The sequence below is a fragment of the Aythya marila genome (genome assembly GCF_965140915.1).
Source record: "Aythya marila genome assembly, chromosome: 24".
NCBI lineage: Eukaryota > Metazoa > Chordata > Aves > Anseriformes > Anatidae > Aythya > Aythya marila.
This window is the reverse complement of record NC_139065.1, coordinates 4,669,783-4,690,051: the sequence shown is the minus strand read 5'-3', so window position 1 is coordinate 4,690,051 and position 20,269 is coordinate 4,669,783. Positions and strand designations below refer to the sequence as shown.

Genomic DNA, 20,269 nt, shown 5'->3' with positions numbered 1-20,269 from the left:
GGTTTTGGGTGTAAAATATTTTTCTTATGGGAAAACACAGCGGGGAATCACAAGGTGCCCCGTGCACTGGGTTTCCCAGCCTGTTTTGGAGGTGCTCAGGGCAGCCGAGTGATTGCTGCACCCCAGCAGGACAAGGGATCCATGTCCAGGCAGCCATGCACCTCTGGAAATCCTCCTTGCTGACATTCTGGGGGCTTCATCCTGCCCTGCTTGCCCCCCAGCACCAGGGGGACGCTCGGTGCCAGGGGCAGGAGCTGGCTCTGTGCCTCCCTGGTGCTCGCGGCCCACGGGTTTTGTGCCCTTGGCACTGCTTCACCCTGCAGCCATGCTCGGGGACGGCGTGATGCTGGTGGCACGGCTGTGCCCGTGACTCTGCCCTGCTCCTCCAGCCCTCAGCAGCCTCTTTGGGCCCTTTCCCCTGCCGCACGTGGACGCTGCAGCAGCGCAGGGGGCAGCTCGGGGCTGGCCAGAGGCCAGCGGGCCGGGGAGCAAGCTGGGCAGGGGCTTGGCAAAAAATAGCAAGCAGGTGCCCTCTGCCCCAGAAGCGATTTGTCGCTGGGTAAACAGGAAATCTATTCTTAGGCCCATTCATGAGCTGCGGGCTGACGGCAGCTCCCCGCTCCGGGCTTGTTTTGTTCCTCGCTGACACACGGGTGACGCCGGGGCGGAAGGCGGCCACGCAGATGTTCCAGCCCCGTGGGCTTCCCCCTCGCTTGCTCTTTCCCTCCCACCCCCGGCAGCACCCTGAGCTTCCTCGGCTTTTCCAGGGGTGCTGGGGTTTCCCCTGCGTGAGGCAGCGGCAGGAGGTGCAGGGGCGAGGGGGGAACACGTGCGGTCGGTAGCACCCTGGAGGGCGCCTTGGCAGGGCTCTGCACCCCACACCTGAGCTCCTCTCGCCCGTTCCCAATATTATCTCTTGCTTCCGAGGAGATAAAGCCACCAGGGCTTGCCCTTTCTTGGGAAGGGCTGAGCTGGTTAGGCTGGGGAAGGGGGGAAAAATACTTACAGACCTGTCCTGGCTCCCCAAAGACCCCCAGGGTGGTGATGGTTGAGGTTTATTTTTGCCCCTGGTTCTTTCCCCAAGCGTTGTCCCCATTTGCAATACTGGGCTGTGACCCACATCCCTTCCATCTGCAGATCCCTTCCACCTGTGACACCCCTGGGACCTGGCTGAGGTTTGGGGCTGGGGCGGGGGCTGCTGCAGGGCTCTGCAGCTGTCCCCATCTGATGGGTAAGTGGGGACCCCCAGATCCCTGGGGGATGCAAAACTCCTGGGGCCCCCAGAGCCTCCCTGCATCCCATTTGAGCCCCCGGCAGGCTCAAAGTGGTGACTTCTGCCTGGGCAACGTTTCTGGGGAGCTAAAGAAGGTGGGGACAAAAAAAAAACACTTATGGGGACTAAAGAGGATGGTGAAAAGCATTTGTGGGCAGAATGAATCCAGGGAAAGTCTGGGTTGGGCAGGAGTGCAGGGACACAGAGGGGGGTGTCTGTGGTTATGGGGTGCCCCCACACCAGGGGACTGCATCCAGGTGACAGGCTGGGAGAGCAGCATCCTAAATCCTTAATTAGGGTCCACAAGTTGGGTGAAGGCGAGCTACCAGCCCGGGCTCTGCAGTGACGGGCGGGATGCCGCTGGGGCACAGCCCCTGGTGCCCATCCCGCAGAAAATACACCCTCCAAAAAGGCTCCTGGGGCTCACACTGGGCTGGCAGTAGGGTTTAGGGCAGGGTTTATGGCCTCATTTCCACCGATCCTTGCACAAACCCGGGCATCTCCCCTGCAGCAGCCGGCACCGGGCTCGGAGGAAAGCTGAGGCGTTGCTGCCCTCGGGCGGCAGCAGGCAGCACAGCACCGAGGGGGGGGGGTCGGTCCCCAAATTGTCCCCAGCTTGTCCCCTGGGGTCCCCCAGCCTCTATATCCCCTGTAGAGAGCAAGGAGGGAGGGGAAAGGGGATCCAGTTTGTCTGTGCAGTAGCGACCGTGCCCCCATTTCGCTCCTTTTTTGCCTCAAAAAGCCAAAGCGCAGGGAGGTGGGATTGAAGTGGATCTCGCTCTAGGTGAGGGCAAAGGAAGGGCCTCAACGCCACATGCAGAAAAACTGGGGGTGAAAACGAAGCTGTGGGGAGGCCTGGCTCATCTCCTCCTGGGTCACCCTGTTTCTCCCAAAACTAGCGATCCCGAGGAGCAGGGCAGTGTGGAGTGGGTTCACCTGGATCCATCTGACCAGGAGGAATTTCAGCTGTGAAGGAACTCACTCCCCCTTCATGAGACACTTTCCATTCCCCTTCCTGGGAGTCACATCACTGCAAACAGCTGAAGCTGGTGCCGGAGGCTCGGGATCTCCCAGACACTTGAGTGTCCGGTCCCAAGGGCTGTGAAGAGCCCAAATGGGTGCCCCCGGCACAGAGCTGGTGGGGCTGCAGTGGTCGGAGGGCTGGGTGATGGTGGTGGTAGGGTGATGGTGGGACCAGATGATCTCGGAGGGCTTTTCCAACCTTCATGGCTCTGTGATTCTGTGAAGGAGGCGTGCTGGTGGAGCTGCCGTGGCTGCACTTGCCTCCGGGTGAGAACAGTCTGCGTGTCTGCAGACCAAAATCCTCTTCCCCAGAGGCAGCAGAGAAAGAAAATATTCACCAGGCAGGCTGGCTGCGAAGTGTGCCACTGCCTACACCTGAGTCTGGCACGGAAAACAAAAGCAAAGTCAGGCACATCCCAGCTGGGGTTTTCAGGCATCTCCCCCTGCAGCAGGAGGCAGACAGCGGGGCGGATCTGGGTGCTGAAGAAAAGCAAATTACCCCACCTCTTTCCCCACAGCCTCCAAACCACCTCCACCATGGGGCTTCTTTTCTGAACCCGCACCACGGGGAGCCCTGGTGCACCTGCAGCACCCGCGATGCTCCCCAAGGCCTTCAAACACAGCCACCGTGTCCGACACCATCACCTGCATCCCTCTCCATGGCATGGAGTATATTGGCACTGTGGGGCCGGGTGGTGGTGACCACGGCTCCCAGGAGACTTGTCCTCCCTCTCCAAGGTCTCCTTGGGGCCCAGCAGCGTTTGGGGATGAGGATTTGCACCACAGGGGATGAGAATTTGCACCACAGGGCTGCAGAGGATGGAGGGAACAGAGGAAAGACTTCACTGTGGGTCCATGGGAGGCGAGGGGGAGGCCAGCGTCCTGTGAGGGGTGACTGAGGGCACTGGGGGTGTTAGGGCTGGGGAAGGGGAGGCTCAGGGCAGAGCTCATGGCTCTCTGCAGCTCCCTGAGAGGGGTGGGGAGCTGGGGGTCGTCTCTTCTTGCAGATAACCAGGGACAGGAGCAGAGGGAACGGCCTGGAGCTGTGCCAGGGGAGGTTGAGGTGGGCAATGAGGAGCCATTTCTGCTCAGACAGAGCGGGCAGGCGTTGGGACGGGTTGCCCAGGGAGGTGGGGGAGTCCCCGTCCCTGGGGGGGCTCCAGGAGAGGTTGGGGCTGGTGCTTGGGGACACGGCTCAGTGGGGACAGTGGTGGGGGGGGTGCTTGGAGCAGGTGACCCTGGGGGGCTCCTCCAACCCTAACGACTCAGCGACTCCATGCCAGGAGCACAGGCACCCTGTCCTGGCCCTGGCACAGCCTCCCCGTGCCAGCTCCGGGTGCGCCCCGCTGTGGAGATTCCTCTTCCAGCGCCTCCATCGCCCTCCCTCCTCCCACAGCTCCTCCCCCCCATCTCCCGCAATGGTCCCTCCCGCACCCCCCCGTCTCTCCCACAATGGTCCCGCCCGCTCCCCCCCCCCCAGCTCCGCGGCACAGCCCGGAGTGATGACGTATGAGGCGGGGAGGGCGCAGGCGCGGTGGTGGCGGTGGCGTTGCCATGGCGACCCCGCGGCGGGGGCTGTGTGTGTGGGGGGCGGGGCCCTCCCCGTGTGGGGCTGGGGGCGCCATGTGCATGCGGCTTGTGAGGGGACAGGCGGGGCCCCTGTGTGATGGGGTCACAGCCAGTTATGGGGTCCATCTGTAGCGGGGGGTCCTTTATGGGGACCTCTGTGCATAGTAGAGCCCCTAGAGTCACAGAATCACACAGTCATTAGGGCTGGAGAAGCCCCCCAGGGTCACCTGCTCCAAGCACCCCCCCACCACTGTCCCCACTGAGCTGTGTCCCCAAGCACCAGCCCCAACCTCTCCTGGAGACCCCCAGGGACGGGGACTCCCCCACCTCCCTGGGCAACCCGTCCCAACGCCTGCCCGCTCTGAGCAGAAATGGCTCCTCATTGCCCACCTCAACCTGCCCTGGCACAACTCCAGGCCGTTCCCTTGGGTCCTGTCCCTGGTTATCTGCGAGCAGAGGCCGACCCCCAGCTCCCCACACCTCTCAGGGAGCTGCAGAGAGCAATGAGCTCTGCCCTGAGGCTCCCCTTCCGCAGCCCAAACCCCCCCAGTGCCCTCAGTCACCCCTCACAGGACTTGTGCTCTAGGCCCTTCACCAACTCCGTAGCCCTTCTCTGAACACACTTCAGGGCCTCAATGTCCTTCTTGTACTGAAGGACATGAGGGCACCTATAAAATGGGGAGCGCTGTATAGTAGGATGAGGATACCTTCTGCAACGGGCACCCTCTGTATGACAGGGAATATGTAATAGAGCAACAATGCCCCCATTACAGTGCAGACTCCTTTATATCAGGAATTGGGGCTTACTCACATGACAGGTTTTGGGGACACTTGTAAAGTGGCAGGGATGAGGACACCCTGTACCCTAGGGACCCCATGTCACAGGACCCTGAATGTCATGGGGTGACAGGGTGGATGAGGCCCTTCCAGAGCTCAGGGAGCTGGGGTAGAGGCTGTTGTGGCCCAGTGGGTTTGGGGACACCAGGACCTGCCCAGGGACCTGCTCATAGGGTTTTTCCTGCAGGTCGGACATGAGCCATTACCTCCAACTGTTGAAGAAATGTGCAGGGAAGGAAAGCTCTGTACCTGCCTGTGGGGAGCCTATGTACGCCTATGGGGAGTGTTCCCCCAGCTGTCCCATGCAGCGTTAGCACAGTGCCATACCCGGCCTGCAGCACCTCTCCCACTTTTCCAGCTGCACCCTTGGGCTCATAAAACATTACAACCCGTTGCAAAGCTGTCAGATTTATGTACCTGTTTTTGCAGGGCAGGGACAAGGAGGTGTTGGCTCAGGTGTTACTGCCACATCCCCTTGCTGTGACATGTTACTCTGGCTTTGCTTGTGGATGAAGGCGCAGTGGAAGTTTATGTGGCTTAGGTTTGTTGGTGGAGGGTTTTGCATTTATTAGAGATGGTGAAGTGTGTTTCTTTGCTACAAAACACTCCTGTAAGAACTTAGCGTCCTGACCTGCTCATTTGCAGTGTAGATGGAGCCCTAACAGGGTCAGAAATGCCAAGAAAAGGGAAGTTAGTACATTTGGAAGTAAAAACATAAGTACTGTTTTTGCAGATGCAGCATGGGAGAGGCACGTGAATACTGTATGACCTCGGAGGTTGCTTTCACAACTTTTGCAGTGATGCTGTGGTTAATTCTCCCTGCAATGCAGTTTGTCCTCGTGGCTGCCAGGGTGTGCTGCTGGCTGGTGCCGAGCTGCTGCCATCAGCACCCCCAGGCCCCTTCTGCTGAGCTGCTCTCCAGCCAGGTGCCCCCATATCTGTGCCTGTGTCCAGCATTGCTCCATCCCAAGTGCAGCACCCGGCATTTTCCTGTGTTGAATTTCATGCTGGTGCTGATTGCCTAATGCTAGATCCTCCTGCAAGGCCTTTTGTCCATCCAGGGAGTCAACAGCACCTCCCAGTTTCATGTCACCAGCAAACTTGCTGAGGATGCACTCCACTCCCGCATCCAGGTCATTAATAAAAACGTTGGCCAGAACCATCCCAGGGGAACAGCACTGATGTAGCCCCATTTGCTACAACCCTGTGAGCTGTGCCACCACCCCACCATCACCCAGCATAGCATAAACCTGCTTAGCTCACAGCTGGACAGTTTGCCCAGAAGGATGCTGTGAGGGTCAGTATCAAAGGCCTTCCTAATATCCTGAAAGATTATGCCCGCTGCCTTCCCTTAATCCACCAAGCAGGTGACTTTATCATAGAAGGAGATCAAATTAATAAGGCAGGACTTTCTCCTGAAGAACCCTTGTTTTGGCCTGACTATAGCTTTGTTCTTTAATTTTATTTCAGTATCGTCCAGGATGATCTACGTAACTTTTCCAGGGACTGACTTTAGACTAAAGGGTCTGTAGTTTCCTGGGTCTTTTCATACCCTTTTTGTAGATGGCTTAACATTGGCCAGATTCCTGTCAGCGGGGATCTCCCTGGACTCCCCAGACCTTTGGTAGATTGGTGAGAGGGATCCAGCTACAACACAAAAATCCTTCAGCACTCTGGAGTGAATCCTGTCAGGCCCCATGGATATGGAACATTTAACTGATACAACTGGTCCCTTACAATGTCAGTGACAGCAGATCATAGAATCATTCAGGTTGGAAATGACTTCTTATATCATCTAGGCCAACCTTTAACCTAGTACTAATGCCCACCACTAAACCATGCTACTAAATTCTTCATCTACATGTTTCATGAAGACCTCCAGTGATGGTGACTCCACCACTTCCTTGGTCAGCCTATTTCAATGCTGCACAACCCTTTCTATAAAGAAAATTATCCTAATATCCAACCTAAACCTCCCCTGGTGCAATCTGAGGCCATTTCCCCTCATCACTTGGTGCTTGGGAGAAGAGCCTGATCCCCTTCTCCCTGTAGCCGCCTCCTTTAAGGTAGTTGTAGAGCGTGATGAGGTCTCCCCTGAGCCTCCTTTTCTCCAGGATAAACAACCCTGGTTCTCTCAGCAGCTCCTCAACACCCTTCACTGGCTTTGTAGCCCTTCTCTGGACACACTCCAGCACCTTGATGTCCTTCTTGCAGTGAGAGGCCCCAAAATGAACGCAGTGCTCGAGGTGCAGCCTCACCAGAGCTGAGTACAGGGCACAGTCACCTCCCTAGTGAGCCCTGGGGGACACCACTGGTGACCAGCCTCCAGCTGGATTCAGCTCCATTCACCACAACTCTTTGGGCCTGGCCACCCAGCCAGTTTTTAACCCAGCAAAGCATACATCTGTGGCCTCGAGCAGCCAGCTTCTTTGGGAGACTGGTGTGGGAACCAGTGTCAAAAGCCTTACTGCTGTCTTCGTAGGCCACATCCACAGCCTTTCCCTCGTCCACTGGGCACATTGCTTTGTTGTAGAAGGAGATGAGGTTCATTAAGCAGGACCTGCCTTTGATAAACCCATGTTGACCAGGTCTGATCAGCTGCTTGTCCTGGAAGTTCTGCGTGAAGGCACTCAGGATCATCTGCTCCATGAGCTGCCCCGGCACCGAGGTCAGACTGACAGGGCTGTGGTTCCCTGGATCCTCCTGGTGGCCTTTAGGATGGCAAGGCTCCTCTGGTCATGGTTCTCTGACTGTGCAGGCAGCCCAAGATCTGTCACTACCATTTAAAACTGAGGCAAAAAAAAAAAAAAAAGGCATTTAATGCCTCCACCTTTTCCTCATCCTTCCTTAGGTGACCATCTGCATAAAATATCAGTCCAATGTTTTCCTTTGACCTCTTCTTGCTGTTGGCACACTTGAAAAAGCCTTTTTTTGTTGTCTGACACCACAGTGGCCAGGGTCATCTCAAGGTTGAGTTTTGGCTTTTGTCATTTTCTCCCTGCAGATGAGAACTGCAGCTCTGTCCTCTCCTCATGAAGACAGGCCTTGTTTCCAGAGGTCATATACTTTTTTTTTTCTGCCCTAGTTTCAGGAGGAGTTCCCCATTCAGCCGGGCCGATCTGCCGCTCCACTTGCTTTACTTGCATCAAACAGGCAATCCCAAACTCCTCCTGGGTCTTGCAGCAGGCACCATTCCTAACTGAATGCTGCAACTTGAAGACTGGATTTTAATGCCAAGAGGGAGACAAAACACTTTAAGTCTTTCTCCTTCTCAAAGGGGATCATGGGCGTGACTTGGCTTTCTGACTGGCTGGTACCACTCTTGTTGCCCAGCAGAAGCCGTATGTGATGAGCAGGTATGAGGGAAGGTGAGGTGAGATGCTAGTTTCTTGCAGAAGTTTGGAGTCAAGGCTTATGAGCAGTGTATTTCAGGTCACCACAAGTTGTGGCAAGACCTCCACACCCAGCCACCTAATTTTGGGTGTGATGGAGCGCCAGGAAACTTAACAAGGAGTCAGCAGAGCTGAATAGGATGTGCAGAGCAGAATCAGTATCTTCTGCTGTTAGCCTTTTCTCATACAAAGTTCTAAACTCTGGGTGAGACGAGGAGCAATATTTGCTTGAAGATGTTTGCTTTTAGTTATGTTCAGCCTATTTCCCTTCCCACGGCAGTCCAGTGGCATTTTGCTTCCTTGAACCTATTTGTGTGTCAGCAAGCCTTCACAGGCAAAACAACTGGCAAAAGACAGGTGGAAGTGTGCATTATTTTCTGTATAGTCCCATGGTTAGCAAGTGCAGGATGGAGTAAAGGGCCTTGCTGAAAGCAAGGCAGTTCCTGTATTTGCTGGTGGCACTCGATTGCTGATGGAAGGGATGGGAGTGAGCCACAAGGAGGAAAACTTTGTCCTGAAGCCTCTTCCTGAATCATACAACTCTGGCACAGGCTGGACCAGGTCCCTAGTGGTGGGACAGCTGTGTCGTAGCCCCCCAAAGGGCAGAGCTGCCACAGTATGAGGGATACACTGCCCATTGTTTATCACTGTGGTCAGCTCCATGGGTGCAGTGTACTTCTGTTGTGTGTCTTAGGACAGTTTGGCCTCTATCAGCTCATACTGGGGAAACTGCGAATGAAACACGGACTATACAAAATGTCTGCTTGTGAAGACCTTGAGAAGCATTCACTGATCTGTTAGCGTACGACTCACAGTACTGGGGTGACATTTCTGCCTTTGCGTGACTGTTTACTTTATCACTTCTTTAACCACATCCGTGACCTGACCACCCAAACATTACTATCTCAGCAAGCAGAGGCGATTGTTTTCATTTCTGTGGTTTGCCTCCCCTTCTACTTGGATCAGAAGACCTGGAATCGGGCCTTTGCAGGCGATGATGTAGTTAGAATTTCCCTAAACACCTGAGTAGCCCACTGTGAGGTGGATAGGTGAGCAATTTCTGCTGGAGATAACCTTTCTGTGGCATCAACACTTCCCTCATTTTTCCTCTTGAGGACTGGGGTCTTGCTCTGCCTTTGCTGGTGCACAGATGGATCCCGCAGGGCTGAGAGCCGCAGACAAACGAGCTCCTGTGAGATTCATGGAGCTGCTCCAGCACAGGGGTGATGCTGTCCCTGAGGACTCGGGAAGACACGCAGGGTGCTGGGAAGGAAGAGAAGCCCCCAGCTTTGAGCAGGGCTCAGCCCTCCAGGATGGATGTGGGGAGGCTCAAAGCAAGAAATTCCACGCTACAGGAAGGCAAAGGCTGGTGGCAGTGCACGAGCCGATTGTTGAGCGTTCCTTTATGTTTCATTTGATGGCTGACCTAAAGGGAGTGACTTTACTGGAAAAGGGATTTTAATAAGGTAACAACACAGAAGTGGAATTTACTTAATAGACAATGACTCTTTTATTTTTCTAATACGGAGTAAGCACGATCATAATAGAACTATTAGATTTATAATTGGAGCTCCAATATTTTCATTAGGACACGGGATGGGCGGAGGTATTCCATGACACCTATACTTTGTGCTTCACTGGCAAAACAGCTGCTTGCAGGTCTCCACATTGGCTGGTGAAACCTGGAGGAGAGCAGCACTACCCACAGGAGCTGCATCATAGGATCCTGGGCTCTTTTGGGTCAGAAAAGGCCCTTCAGATCATCAAATCCAACCAGCAACCTGACACTAGCCAGTTCACCACTAAACATGTTGCTCAGTGCCACATCCACGTCTTTTAAATCCCTCTGGGGCTGGGGACTCCACCAGCTCCCCAGGCAGCCTGTCCCAGTGCCCAGCCATCCCTTGGGTGAAGCCCCTGTAGGAATGACTTTGAGATGCTGGAGGTGCACTGGTCCCTGATCCCTGTGGGATGCCTCTGAAGGTGCTACTGGATATGGCCAATATCATCGCAGGAAAGCAGTCGTGCTTTGAGAGGTTCTCATTGACTGGAAAGGAAAAGCAAATGCCATGTCCATCTTCAAAATGCAGGAGGGCAGGAGGATGCAGGGGACTACAAGGCAGTGAGCCTCACCTCTGTCCCTGGGAAAATCATGGATTCAGCCCTCCTGGAAACCACTTCCAGGTACAAGAGTGGGACTGGAAACCATCAGTGTGGATTAAACAAGGGCAAATTATGGCTGAACAGCCTCTGCGATGAGCCCACAAATGAAGGGAAAGCAGTGCTTGTTATTTACCCTTCCAACACAGTATCCTAGATGAAACACCAAGATTGGAGAAGGAGGAGGTGCGTGGTGGAACAGATATTCCTGCAGCCAGAGGGGAAACCATGTGAGGGAAAAGTATGAGGAGGAAGGAGCACCGACTGTAGCCCCCATCCCTCCTGTGCTGCTCGGGGGAGGCAGAGGTGTCCAGGCATGAAGGAATGAACGTGGGCCTGGGAAAGGGGAGAGGAACGAAAGAGAAATTTCCCCTATTTAAGCTTGTTTTGCCTAGGACAATAATTGATAAGTGACCTCCTTGTGTTTATCTCGACCCACGAGGTTTCTTTGTCCCACTCTTCCTATTTTGTCCCCCTGTCCTGCTGAGATGGACAGCGTGTGAGCAGCAGGGTGATGGCTTGGCTGAGGCTAAGTCTCTGCGAGCAGGGCAGCTGGACGGCTGATTTCCCAGGTCTGGAGCTGAGGTGGGATGGCAGAGCTCAACCTGACAGCACCTTGGGGACAGGACGGCTGGGCAAGGCTTGGTTGTCTACGTGAGGATGTCTGGATCCATCTGGGACAGGATGCCTGAAGCATCAGCGTGGATCTGTCAGACGTGGAACAGCACTTACAGGAAACCTGAATCAGTGACCAGAGGCCACTTTGGGTACCTCAGACATTTCAAGACACACGTGTTTGGTATCTGAACCTTGCCCTGACCCTCTGCAGCCCAATGGGCAGGTTGTTTTTCAATGCAGATGGCAGCAGGTCCCAAGGAAGTGACTGCAATGGGATCTTTCGATCCCTGTCCTTGTGGTTGAAGGCAGAGGACGTGAAGACAGAGGGAACTGCGCTTTCTCATCATCTTCTCAGGCTCAGAAATAAACAGGATCGTGACCTGCCAAACCCTAAGGTGTTATTGTTGCTTCTGAGCTTTTGCTGGAGACATAAACACAATCAGAGATTTTACCTGTGCATGTGTTACAATTATACTAATCATGTTAATTCTCATACATGTGGTCCCTGCATCATTGAATTCCCGGTACTGATTCAAATTAATTCCTATTTGTCACCATTTTGGCACCTCCCTGTCTACAAGAGAGGTGCTCGAGGATGCACGGGTTCAAGCTGTGGCCGTTTCCTTCTCTCCGTGCCATCTTTGGACTCCTGAAGGCTCAGGTAAACAATGACCCAGCATCAGAAGACCAACCCCGGTCAGCTGGAAGATGTGTCCCCTTCCTGTCCGCATTTACCAGGAGTGTCTGTGGGATTAGGATTCAATCCACAATGGGAGCAAATTGAAATTGGAAATATAATTATGGGCAGGAGGATGTTGTTTTATCACCCTGAGATTGTGTCCAACACCCTGTGCCAGATGCTTTTTGCAGAAGCACGTCTCTTGTTTAAGCCTGGACAGATATACTGGTTCCTTCGTGAACAGACTGAGAAGGGATTGGTTTTCAGATTGACACGTTTAGCCCTCGTTGATGAGCAGTGCTGCATAACAAACTAGGAAGGACGACACCTGCAGAACGAGGCATCTACAGTCACCAGCTGCTTTGGAAAGTTTCCCGTGTACCATTTCATAATAGACAGGGCTGGCAGTGTGAGTTTTTGGTAGAAATTGCAGTGGGTTTTGAAGCATCTGCAAATAGAGGTGTTTTGCTGTGGACATGTCTATGATATTGGAGATGCAAATAACTTTTATTGTTGTTGTTGTTTGTTTGTTTTCTGCCCCACTAACCAGAGTGCTAATGTTTTAAAAAGAAATGACTAAAAACCAAAACCAACCAAACAAAAAACCCGACCAATTTAGTAGGTATTTCAAACCCAGAGCCCCTGTCTGTCAACTGCTGCTTCCCACAATGGGAACAAACACGGGTGTTCTGACTCCTCGTCCTGCCTTCTTCTGAACTACTGGACTCTGTGCCCGTCCCTAACCTCATTACACAAACATAAAGATTTTTTCCCCACTCCCACTGAATATACCTTAAAATGCGGCCCTTGACAAGCCTCCATCCTAGCCCAGCTTCTAGGACAATGCCATTTCCAGCTCCAGGGTGACAGTAACCCACCCAAGGTGATCCGTAACGTGTCCGTGGTGGATGCCTCATGAATTGGTACCTACGCTATCGTAAAACTAATGAATGTGTAGCCAAACCCTAATTTAGAGGAACTTGGGGTGACCTCAGTTACTGTAATTACCCTAAAATGGTCCCTATGGCAACCCTGCCCCCGTATGATAGGACAACACCAAATCATATCAACAGAACATGCCTAAGGCTAATCCATGGGTTACTGTAATTTAATCCTAAACTCGGTCTTTTATGTTGATGGAAATGAGACTCTTAGAGTTTTCCTGGCCTTTATCCACAGGTAAATCCCAGCTCAACTCCTGTGGCAAGCATAACCATCATCTCAATGCTAACCCTAAATTTCATCCCTGGAACAACCCTGTCCACGACTTCTGGCTTTGACCTCTGTCCATGACCCCAGCCTCACGGGGCTGGTGAGATAGGTACTAGCATCCTCCAAAAATTATCTTTGGCTTTTGGCCCAATACCTTGCTAATTACTGCAAAAACCTCCCACGCTTAACCGGACACGCTTGATGAGCCATTTGGCCCTCCTCCTGCCAGCGGGAATAAAAGGCTGGTGTTGAGGGCAGTCCTGGCAGACACAGAGTTCGAGGCAAAGGCTAAAGTTGCTTTGGCACTTCTTCGCAGGGACTGCAGTATGACAAAGTCAATTCTCTTCTTTGGCTTTCTTCTTGTCTTCCTTGGCCTGACTCTGCCAGGCACCCAGGGAAAAACTATTCCCCGATGTGAGCTGGTGAAGATCTTCCGCAACCATGGCTTTCAGGGCTTCGTGGGCAAAACTGTAGCTGACTGTGAGTATAATGAGCTCCCCCTGTACCTCTCTGCCCATACCACCCTTGTCTTTCTCAGCTTCTTGTAATCCTCCAGCTGTACCACTCTGTCCCACCATGAAAACGGCAAGCCATCTTTCATCATTCCTCTTCCTCATCCTCTTCCTTGCCTCCTGTTGCTAACACAGCACATCCCTGTTCATGCTTCTGCCCACCCAGACCTTTCTCCTTCCAAACATTTGTGCATCCATATCTCAGTCTTACAATGTCCACAATTTAATTACTCTTCCAGGTCTTCCTTCATCATTGACTCCTTCATCTCTTTCCTCTTTTTTACCCTGAGCATACTTTGATGTTCCTCTTCTGGGCTCTCTCCTCATCCTGCAGGGGTCTGCCTGGTGCAACATCAGAGCAATTACAACACCCATGCTTTTCGTGATGAGGGTAAGAGCCGGGACTACGGAATCTTTCAGATCAACAGCAAGTACTGGTGTGATGATGGCAAAACCCCTGGAACTTCAAATACCTGTCGTATCAATTGCTCGAGTAAGTGCTGGGGCAGGGCAAAGAGCCTTCTTCATCCACTCGGTGAAAGCACCCTGCTCTGTCCATGCCACCTGTCCAGGCAGCTGCTCTGGGTGTTTCTGTCCATGTGTCTGTCCTGGTTGGAGCGGCTGAGGGCACTGGGGGTGTTTGGGCTGGGGAAGAGGAGGCTCAGGGCAGAGCTCATGGCTCTGGGACCAGAGGGAATGGCCTGGAGCTGTGCCAGGGGAGGTTGAGGTGGGCAATGAGGAGCCATTTCTGCTCAGACAGAGCGGGCAGGCGTTGGGACGGGTTGCCCAGGGAGGTGGGGGAGTCCCCGTCCCTGGGGGGGCTCCAGGAGAGGTTGGGGCTGGTGCTGGGGGACACGGCTCAGTGGGGACAGTGGTGGTGGGGTGGTTGGAACAGATGATCCTGGAGGGCTTCTCTAACCCTAATGATTGTGTGATTCTATGATTCTATTCTTCCAGCTCCTCAGTATCCCATTTACCCTTCCTGATGAGCACCTTACCCTCTGCCCATCTGTCCGTGCTGTTTCTCTACCTCCCTTCCCTCCATGCTGACCTTTTTTTTCCCTATTCTGCAGAATTTCTAGATGATAACATTGAAGATGATATTCGGTGTGCCAAGATAATTGCTAAAGAGGCTAATGGCCTCTCACGCTGGTAAGGAGCTTTGTGGAGGGAACTGGGGAAGGCTGAGCAGAGGAGACAGAAAGAAATCCTCCTGTTGTCTGGTGGTGGTGGTGGGGGAGCCCTAGATACGGGGGCGTATTTCGTAGAAGTTTAGCACAGCCCTTTATCCTGGAGCTGGGAGAACAGAGGGGTCTTGGATCCCAGCACCCAACCTAACTCCCTAAATTTCCCTCCCCTTTCCGTGGTGAGGATACACCTCTGTTTTTCTTCCCTCACATTCTCCCAGATTGAGTCCACCAGGCTTTTCAGTAATTCATATCTTTCAGGGTAACCCTGCTTTCTTCATCCAAAACTAGCAAAGCCTAATGAATTCTCTTTTTATAACCAATTCAATCGTTATCTAACTCCTCAAATTGCATTCTAACTCCTCAAATTACGTTATGCATTTCTTTTCCAGGGTTGCCTGGAAAAAACACTGCAAAGGCAAAAAACTGGATTCCTACGTCAAGGGGTGCTAACCGACTGCCAGCAGCGGCCGTGTTCTCAGGATGACCAACGGTGAAGAGCGGGGTTGTGCAGAGAGCAACTAGGAAAATGGATGGGTGCAGGGAATTGAACGCAGCGTAAGGTGGATGGGTTGCTGGGTATCGCTAATACAACGAGGCTTTGTGCTAATACAATGCAAGTAGAGAAAATTTAAAGGCTGATGGCGTAGTAGAAATGAAACTTAGTGGCAGTGAGAGCATTACAGGCGGATTTTCAGCGATTTACTTGCATAGTCATGTCTCAAGATTTTGTTGTCCTGAATGATGACCATTTAGGTGTTCTCTCTGGTTTCCTCTCTTTCTCTCTCCTCCTTCCTTCCTCCCTTCTTCCCACCTTTCCCCTCCCTTCCTTATCTTCTTTCATTCTTTTCTTTCTTCTTATCTGAGATGAAGAAAGTAAGATCCTTAATGAATGCTGCACTAGTTACAAGAGCTGCATAATGGCAGCTGCCTTGTATCTAGGGCGGTCCCTGGCTGAGGTGGGAAGTACAGAGACAGAACTGCACTGAAACAGAAACTTGTCCTTAAATTTGTCCTGAACATCTGCTCCTAGCTGACGTGGGAGATAGGGCACTGAAATGTATGGACATCTGGTCTGGCAGAATATGGCTTCTCTTATCATCTTTCGAGGTGTCAGATCAAATACAGTGTAGGAAAGATGCAGGGAGTTCCTCTCTCAGTGAGGAAATAAAGGATGGGAAAGCCAATTAGGGCAGGGAAATGTTTTGCCATTTAGATCACGAGTAATTTTTCCAAATGAATGCTGAATCCAGGAACTGCACAAATGGAAGGGGACAACACTTCAGCCTTCAGCCACGCTTGCTTCTTTGTATGCTTTGTTCTGCTGCTTGGTGAGCAGTGACTGCTTTCATGTTTAGACAATAAAGAGATGCTTTCACTTTTGTCTCCAGAGTTTATGTTAATGTATAAACCAATTATGAAAGGTACGTTTATTCAGATGGCTAAAAAATGAAAAAAAAAAAAAAGAAACAAAAAACCAAAACAACCCCCCCCAAAACAATTTAATGTAGCCTTGCAGAAGACTCTCTCCCTGTCTACAGGGCAGACCTGTGGCTCTTTCCTCTCCCATGACAAAACCAGGGTTCATGACCTTATTAAGTAATTCAAGGAAGAACTATTTCACATGTGGGAGTCCTTAACATTTTGAGAAAATCCAAGAGAACTTGAATTGAAGCCTGACCTTGTCACTGTATTCAGTGCAGGTAGTTTCAATCCATTCGGGGATTTGAACAAAGCTTATCTGGGGTTTTTACTTGTGGGTTGAACTCTGATGAAGGGATGTTTTCTGCCTAGCTGATAGTTAAGGGACACTCTCAACAAAAAGAGTTAAGGGGAAGTGAAGGCTGCAAACCACACGTGTCCCTGCTAGGGGCTGCTGGGCTGGAAATTCAGTCTAGCACACGCCAGTCGAGTCTGCCATTACCTCAAACCCTGTGAGTATCACATCGGCCACCAGAAAGGGCTGCTGTGGTTTATCCCTGGTGGCAGCAGAGCACCACACGCCTGCTCGCTCGGTTCCCTGCTCTCACCCTATGCTACAGAGGGCAGTAAGGTTCTTGTAGGGAATCTTAGTGGAATGAGGACTGGCCACAGGCTGGTGGTTATAACTGGAGCTTTATTATCACATAAAAAAGTCAGCAATCAGCAGAGCTTAGTGTTATCTCCAATCTCTAGCAGCTAGCACAGCCTGCAGTCACACAGAGCTCCCAGCAGTAAGCATTGCCTTCTTGTTATCCACAGTTCTTGTTCCCTGGATTTTTCAGACAGATGAACCCTCTGCAGATTGGGTCGAATTCTTAACAACCAGCACACAAAGCAACCCTCAGAATCTAGACTCAGACACGAGTTGCTCTCAGTCCTTGGGGGGAAGCAGCTGATGGTGGCGGCAGCTCGATCGCCATCCCTTGCCGTGCAGCAGCTCCAGTTCAGGTCCTTTGTAAGGTTTGCTGCTGCTTGATTTTATAAAGCAGAGCCTGTGCGTTGTTACGCCTCTGTGATCCATTAGTCTCAGCCTTCAGGGACCCCTCTGTAATGGTGTTGTGCTAATGCCACATCAGGCTGGGCCTGCAGCAAGCTCCTGTGCAAAACCCAGGGCGCAGGAAGGCAGCTCCCAGCTCCCAGCTCCCAGCTCCCAGCTCCCAGCTCCCAGCTCCTGCCCGCGGGCGCAGAGATCTGAGAGGTTTCTGAGCATCCTCTCCAGGGACTGCTCGCACCGAGCCCGCTGTGCCCTTTCTCACCAAGACAGCTTTTCCAGGGGCAGATGCTTCTTCATCCCCCGCAGAGACCTCCCGAGGAGGTGCCGTGGGTGCCCTCGCAGCATCCTTAGGGCGAGGGGCTGCGGGTGCCTGGGGTGCTGTCAGCCTGTCGCTGCTCTCAGCATCAGCGCCACTAGATGGGCCCCGAGCCCTTGCTGTGCATGGCTCCAGAAGCATAGACTCGTGGCTTTCACCAGGGAGAAAGGGAAAAACAAGGGTGAAATGAGAAAAGGGATCATTGCCAGTGGCACAGAGACGAGTCCGCAGCCCTCAGCAGGAGCAGCATGACTGCTTTGCACAAAATGCCCCAAAAGGGTGGTGGGGTTACTGCAGGGGGAGGACTGTCACGGTCTAAAGGGTTTCCCGGCCTGCTGGTGTGTAGAGGTCACAACAGTGGGTTCATGGCATTCTGTCACACACAAGGACGAGGAGGCTTTATTTTCTAAAACATCTATTTGTTACAGATGACCACAAATCACAGCAGGGTGATGGTTGGAGCACATGATCTTGGAGGCCTTTTCCAAACTTAATGATTCTGTGATTCTATGAAATCACCACTAACTAATATATATACCACTAACTAATATATATACAACATATAAGCAATATATACAATATATACACAATATACAATATATTGTATACAGTATGTATTGTATACAATATATATACAATATATACAATATATACACCACTAACTAATATATTATGATTAAAAAAAAAGGCAGGCATGTATCTGGATAGTAAGCCACCACAAATATTGCCAGGAAGTGAATATATTTATGTTGTAGATATTGAGGGAATAGCACTAATAGTATTTTTCCCAGTAGGGCTGGCTCACTTGTGGCTGCCCCCATCTAGGGGTCTGACCAGTGACTTCTTTGGGAAGCCCCCCACCGGTTCTCCACCTTGCCCCAAAAGCGTGATGGGGGCATGCATCCCCCGGCTTCCCAGATTGGGCACAGGAGGCCGGAGGAGCCAGGGAAGGGGGTGACCCGGGACAAAGGCACTTTTCTTTTTGCAGAAGGGTGTCCCGGGGCCAGGCAGCCTGTCGCCACCCCCAGCCGGGGTCCGCGGCATGCGAAGCACTCGCCCGCCTCGCAATGCGCCGGGTGAAGGAGCGACAGCTGCTGGGGGCCTTTTGCTGCCTCAGGAGCTGTGACAGCACCCGGGAGCCAGGCTGGGATCTAAATTTAAATCCCTGCTTTGTGTGTTTGGACATGCGAGCGCAGCCTCCAGCCCCCACTGCCCCACCACTCCGCCCGGCGCGCGGAGGAGACGGGCTCCACAAGAAGGGGGCTCCCGGGGGGCTCCGGCTGGCCGCGACCCGGGCAAGGGGGCGAGAAAAGGTTTGGGGACGAACACCATGGAGCCCGCTTCTCCCCAGGATGACGTGAAGAAGAGGCAACAGAAGGAGAAGTCCAAGAAGCCGGTGCCACCAGCAGCCCCCCGGCCGCCCCGGGCTCTGTTCTGCTTAACGCTGCAGAACCCTCTGAGGAAGGCATGCATCAGCATCGTGGAGTGGAAGTATCTTTTGGGGTGTGCACGGGATGGGGAGCGCACGTGTTTGTGTGTGCCCGTGGGCAGGGGTGCAGGGGATTGGGACCCTCGCCCTGCGGCAGCAAGGGAAGGGCTCGGAGGGAGCGGGACAAAGCGAGGAGGAGATCGGGGACCCCTGTAGGAGGTGTCAGGATGGCTTCCAGGAACATTAGGGGGGTGGTGTGTGAGGAGGGGGCACGGTGCCCGTCACGGGGTGAGGATGGGGCCAGGCAGAGCCGGGCAGGGACAGGGAGCAGCAGCCGAGGAAGGAGAAAGGGGAGGGAGGTTTGGGGGGGAGCGAGGCCACGGCGAGCTGCTTGGGATGGCTCCTTGAGTGCGTCACCGCCTGCCTGGTCCTGCAGCTGCTCCCTGACGTAGGGGGGGAGGAGGAGGAGGCTGGACAGCGTCCCCCAAATCCTTGCCAGCACTGGTGACCCCTCACCCCTTTCTCCCATCCCTCTCTGGCATCGCTGCTGCAGGTGAGGGCTTTTGTGAGTGACTGCTCAGGGGGACGGCGTCTCTCCGCGCCCCTGGTTTGGTTTAGGGATGGGCTTTCGGTGGTTGCTCCTTGGTCATGTTTTTGCTGGGATGTTTTGGCTTGGAAAATGTAAAATGTGGTGTTTCTGCCACCTGGCCAGCAACTATTCGAGGCCGTTAGATGTGGTCTTGTTCAACTGCATTTTATGGAAGGGGAGAGGGTGATTTTACCTTAGTGGGAGAGGAAACATTTCACTTTGTGTGCAGCGAAACATCTGGGATCAAGTGAAAGTGGTGGGATTTGGGGACATTTCCAGCAAACCCAGTCCTTCCACCCCAGCTTTTCTCATTTCACCCACTGGATTCGCATGCACATTACCAGCCTTGGCAGGGGTGTCCCAGCCCTGCCAGGCTTTGCTCTAACCCAAGGAGGAAGCTTGGTTGCCTTGTTCCTTCACTGCAAAGGGGCTCTGTGACCGTTGAGTAGAGGAGCAGAGCCAAAATTGGGGAATTCTCCTTTTCTGCTTCTCCTTGGCTTTTCAAAACCGTAATTCCCAGAGCTGTGCCTGTCTCAAACACGCAGTGAGCATGGAATAACCTTGCCCATACATCCCAGCAGCAGGGGAAGAGTTGGAAATAGGGCTCACATCCTCCAGCGTGCTCAAACACATTCCTCATCCTGGGCCAACACAGGTTGGAGAACACATAACTGACAGAGGGGCGTGGGGGGACGAGGCAGGTGTCCCACCAGGAAGGGTGCAGGTGCTTCTGCCCCGTGCAGGACAAACCATCCAGGGTGTTGCGTTTCGTTGGCATGGCTCGTGTGCCTGCCTGTGTTTGTACCCCAATGCACCTGACCACCCTTGTTGCAGGGTTGGGATTTACAGGGTCTGATGGGACCTTTCCAGCTCCTGAGGGTGCTGCAGGCTTCAGGGCCAGGCAAGAGGCCAAGTGGAGATGAGCTGTGTCTGTTTGCTGGGGGCATGCCTCAGGGGTGGGTTCATTTTTTTTTTGTTTGTTTGTTTGTGTTTTTTT

General features: G+C 53.0%; 2 protein-coding genes across 2 annotated transcripts in view; both read left to right on the top strand.

Moving 5' to 3' along the window:
• Positions 1-13,089: 13,089 nt before the first annotated feature.
• Positions 13,090-14,915, top strand: LOC309887109 (lysozyme C-like; the record flags this gene model as incomplete). Its single annotated transcript, XM_082778572.1, has 4 exons — positions 13,090-13,243; positions 13,610-13,768; positions 14,349-14,427; positions 14,855-14,915. 4 exons carry the CDS (start codon positions 13,090-13,092, stop codon positions 14,913-14,915), a joined length of 453 nt encoding a protein of 150 aa, XP_082634698.1.
• A 3,560-nt stretch (positions 14,916-18,475) lies between these two features.
• Positions 18,476-20,269, top strand: part of CACNA1S (calcium voltage-gated channel subunit alpha1 S) — a 33,660-nt gene continuing 31,866 nt past the window's right edge. Inside the window, exon 1 of the mRNA XM_082778555.1 lies at positions 18,476-18,745. Within this exon, the coding sequence (XP_082634681.1) occupies positions 18,585-18,745 (161 nt within the window). The 5' untranslated portion in view covers positions 18,476-18,584. The remainder of the gene's footprint in view (positions 18,746-20,269) is intronic.